The following is a 4,616-nucleotide window of genomic DNA, read 5'->3' on the forward strand; positions in this document are numbered from 1 at the left end:
TGGAGAAGCTCATCTATACCAAGAACTCTTGCAAAATTATATTTTTCTTTCAGAAAAACCCCTATTTTTGGAATGAAGTGGTCATTAAGGAATACAACATTAACGTCACTGGTAAGGTGGGGCTCCATTGACTGGAAGAGTAAGGTATTGGGACTGTTTTCTAAGCCCCTTACCTACATTCTTCTTTTTGTCTAGGATATACAGCAACTCATTCCACTCCAATCCAGTGGTCCCGGAATTATGAACATGAGGCCTACAGCCACAGGCATCATGACACCATCCTTAACTTCTTCAATTGGTTCTCTGGTCCTAACTGCTCAGGGTATAACAGGATTGCTGAGGTGGGCCTCTGTAGGGAAACAACAGAAATGGCCTTAGTGTGCTCCCAGCTCCTTTGGTAATGAGGGCTGAACCCAACATGGTCTCTTCCTCTTCCCCTACCAGATCATCATTGGGGACCTATGGCTTAATCCTGTGCAGTACTACCAGAGGGAAGGAAGGGGCCGAGAGAAAAAGTGAAGCAGAGAACAGCTGAGAAGCAAATAAGGTGGGTGCAAAAATTTCACATGAGTGTTGCCTGCATCCTGCATCATCCTTTTTTCAGATAGAGGGATGGGTTCAGAGGAGAACAGGGAGTGAGGTGGGCACATATGCAGTCACTCTGAGGCAGGAACCCTGGAGAACTGTAATGTAAACTAGGTATAGTTAGGGAAACAATCTCAGTGAGGATCCATGACTGGCCATGGACTCAGAAGTGAAGCAGAATTATTAGTACATTTTCTCTGAACTATTATTTCCATAGCTGTCAAATCCACCCTCAGGCCTCCTACCACCCCCTGAAAATTTGGTTCACCCTAAAGTTCTCCTAGCTCCTATGCCATACATACCTACAAATCTTTATAAATTCCTCATCCCTTGAATTGTCTTTTCCATCAGGCAGTTGTTCAAGGATTAGGGAGGACTGTTTTGAATTCATATGGAAGGAACTTTAATAGATCACAAACATGGAAAGGCCACTTCATGAGGGGCTAATACAACCTTTTTACTACTACTCATGGTGTTCTGGTGGTGTGCTAGTTAAGGCATTTGGCTGCTAACCAAAAAATCAGCAGTTTGAACCCACCAGCTGATCTGTGGGAGAAAAATAAGGCAGTACAAGTCTGTAAAATGTACAGGCTTAGAAACCCTGTGGGCCCTGCTTCTCTGTCCTATAGGGTTGCTTTGAGTCAGAATCCACTCAATGGCAGTGAGTTTGGAGTCTGGGTTTTCATACTGTTCGGTGAAGGTTCATGTGTGTGTTTGTGTGTGTTTTCAAGGCCACATCCAGCTTATTTTATGAACATGATGAAGGAGCCAAGTTCACCTGAAGTAGAAAAAAATAAATGAAGATTTGGAAACTAATAATCAGCATGGTTCTTGTAAACAGGAAGAAATAACTGACTGGTGAAAGATACAGAATGAGATGCTGGTAAACATTGACTGATACTGAAAAATAAACAATTTCAACTGTCTAGGTGTGAGTTCATGTGCTAGGTAGATGGTGGTTTCAATGAATAACGTAATTCCTGATACTGGATATTTGAAATTAGTGACCAGAAAGTCTCCATCTATGGGGGAGCCAGCATTATAACAGAAAGTCTCCATCTGCAGGGGGAACCAGCCTTATAAAGCCACAGGGAAGGGAAAGGACTCACTTTGCTTTAGAATACCGGAGGAGGACACATTCTTTCTACATGACAGTAACTGACTCATAGCTGGAGGAGAGAAAGACGCCAACTTATTGGGAACTTAAACTTACTACAGCAAAAGTGGAGGACAGCCAGGAAAGGGTGTTATGAGAAAGGGTCCACAGGCTGCTCATTGTTCTAAGATAATGCTTCATGCAATGTCTAACCTCTCTTACTTGTATTCACACATGTTAATATGATTAAGACATAGGAAATCTTAAAGCTGAGTTCACTGTTGAACACAATATGCTCCCAATTAAATGCAGCCTCCTCTGCAGGGACTACCAAACAGTATACTGGCACCAGTGTTACAAGAAGCTGGGTAATTTTAGGAAAAAGGGTTATGTAGGGACTGTCGGAAAGGAGTAAAGAGGGGGTAGGAGCAGGGGAAAGTTATTCCTGGGTTTCAGGCTCATCATGAGTACATAAGTGTGGATATATAGGGGGGAATAAAGAAAGGAGATTTACGCATAACTCTACACCTCAACTTAGTTCCTTCACTTTTCTGCGGCCTCGGTTTTGGGTGGCAAGTGCAAGCAGTCAGAGGTGAGGTGTGCTGAAAGGTGGGTAGGACAGTAAACAATGCTCTTGTTAGGCCATCCACCCATATGTTCTTCCGGCAGTGGAATAATCTTAGGTGTGAAGAGTATTCAAAATAGTCCTTTTGAGAGATAATGTGTAAGCCTTTTCCTTATATGTCACATTATGTAAGGAGCTGTGAGGGCACAGTGGTAGAGTATTAGGCTGCTAAACATTAAGTTTGGTGGTTGGGACCTCCCAGCCACTCTGCGGAAGATAGATGTAGCAGCATACTTCTTTAACTTTTACAACCCAGAAAACCATATTTGGCAGTTCTACTCTGTCTTATGGGAGCTCTGGTAGCATAGTGCCTAAGGTATGTGACTACTAACGAGAAGGCTGATGGTTCAAACCCACCAGCCACTCCTTGGAAGGAAGATGGGACAATTTACTTCTGTAGTGATACTGCCTGGGAAACCCAAGGAGGGGTTGCTATGAGTTGGGTCTGACTCGATGGCAATAACAACAACTCTGTCTTATAAGGTCATTGTGAGTCAGAATCAACAACGTATCACAACTGTCAACACCACAAAAAAAGGTAACAGACCCCAAAACACAAAACAGCTACCATGGGAGATGAGTACATTTCTTGCTCATTAAACACAGATATACAATATTCACATAATCTGAATTTTCTGAGGCATTTTCCACATTCTCTGCCAGGGCAAAGGTAAGGGGAAAAACCCTCCAAGTGTTAAAAGGCAAACATGGGAAGTGGCGAGAATTTAGGGGCTGCTTCCTGTGGTTTAACTGCTTCCCAGAAAAGCTCCAATGTATGGATGAGGTAAGGCCTCGGCTGTACAACCACTGGAAATGTGAGAATGTGTTTTTTCTTCCCCTATACTCTTTTCTAATCCTGCATATATGTGTCCCACGTTGAGTGCCTCGGTCGTGGCCACTGTTTTCTGGAAATTCATCACCCTCCATAGACTTGTCTGCTCATGTTCATCTTGTTTTGCACACTGCTTTGCTGCTGTTTCCAGGAACTTTGTCAAGAATGAGAAAAGTAGACTCCATGAATTTTGCCACCCACTACTCTACCTATGCCCTCCATCTGACATTATAGGTTCTCTGTTATAAGTCAGATTTTGGATATGAGCTCTAATAACCTAGCTGATTCTGTGGTAGAAGGGAGCTAAGCCTGCTTGAAGAGAGATTGGACCATCTCCGCACGTTGTTCCCACAATTACCCCCACAGGCGGAACTGACCAGGAAAGAGCTTTTAACTTGAAGGAGGTCTGGGTCTCCCATTTCCCAGTGCCTGGTTCTCGTGGGTGGTGGCTAACTCTGCTGCAGTGATTCAAATGTGTGTGTGAGAGACAGCAGGTTTTGGCCTGGCCAAAGGGAAGATGAGATTGGGGCATGGCAAACTCTAAAGGCCTTTCTGAGAACTGCAATGGTATTTCCTCTAGTTGGGTCTTGTTAAGTTCTTGCCAGGGTTTTGAAAATTAAGGGAACTTTTAAGGCAGATGCTTAACATCCCATGTCTTGCCTTTGGTGTTACAACTAGATTCAGGTCTAAAGTGTCCTAGAATGAATTAAAGGTGATGTCCTGGGATCCACACAGCAATACCAAATGATTGTTGACAAGAGTACTTTGGCTGGACACCTAGTCATGGTGTCCAACCACTGAGCGTACAGCTCACTTATTTTCATCACCAACAACACCACTTTAACTTAGAAATAAATCACATTCTCTAGTGCTTTACCATGACCCCAAAGTTGCCATGCCAGAGAAAGATTCCCCAACCTAGGCTTTCACTGAACATCAGCACATCCAGGGCCGCACATTGCTTTCTCTAGAGAAATCACCTGGCCAGTTAATGCACATTCCTGCTTAATGTCCCTGCAAGTCCTGTGTACGTCCTGATTTGTCAGGATCTTGATGTTACTTCTTGTAACAGAAGTTCTGGAATACCAACTGAAAGGACACAGTGATCACAAAAATCACCATCCAGCTGTTTCCTATGAGGCAGACATCAAACATAAACTTCCCCCTTCTCCAGCTGTGTTTTTGGCTCTGAAGACCTAGCATGAGGCAATGAAGGGTACATATGCATAGAGGGCCTGTGGATGTAGAAAGTGTCAACTGGCAGGTGAGTTATGGGGTGACAAGAGCCTCAAAGTGCAACAGGACCTAGGCAATGACAGCTTTTATTGAGGCAGTGAGGTAGTGGTAGTGACTGACTGGCATGGACATGGAGACACACATGACGGTTTTGAGCTATTCTTGCACAGCGTGTGCCTTCTGCTTCCAGTCCCCACAAAGTTTTGCTGTGCTCATAATTGTTGTTGTTGTTGTTGTTTGCC

The 4,616-nt window shown here is 43.8% G+C and overlaps 1 protein-coding gene across 1 annotated transcript; it reads left to right on the top strand.

Moving 5' to 3' along the window:
- Window positions 1–35: 35 nt before the first annotated feature.
- Window positions 36–519, top strand: LOC103211266 (testis-specific Y-encoded protein 2-like; the record flags this gene model as incomplete). Its single annotated transcript, XM_007957206.1, has 3 exons — window positions 36–111; window positions 196–341; window positions 445–519. Coding segments are annotated over 3 exons (297 nt in total), but the record flags the coding sequence as incomplete, so codon positions are not given.
- Between the last annotated feature and the right edge of the window lie 4,097 nt (window positions 520–4,616).

This window comes from Orycteropus afer, unplaced genomic scaffold (genome assembly GCF_000298275.1).
Source record: "Orycteropus afer afer isolate SDZICR_OR568_19922 unplaced genomic scaffold, OryAfe1.0 scaffold00714, whole genome shotgun sequence".
NCBI lineage: Eukaryota > Metazoa > Chordata > Mammalia > Tubulidentata > Orycteropodidae > Orycteropus > Orycteropus afer.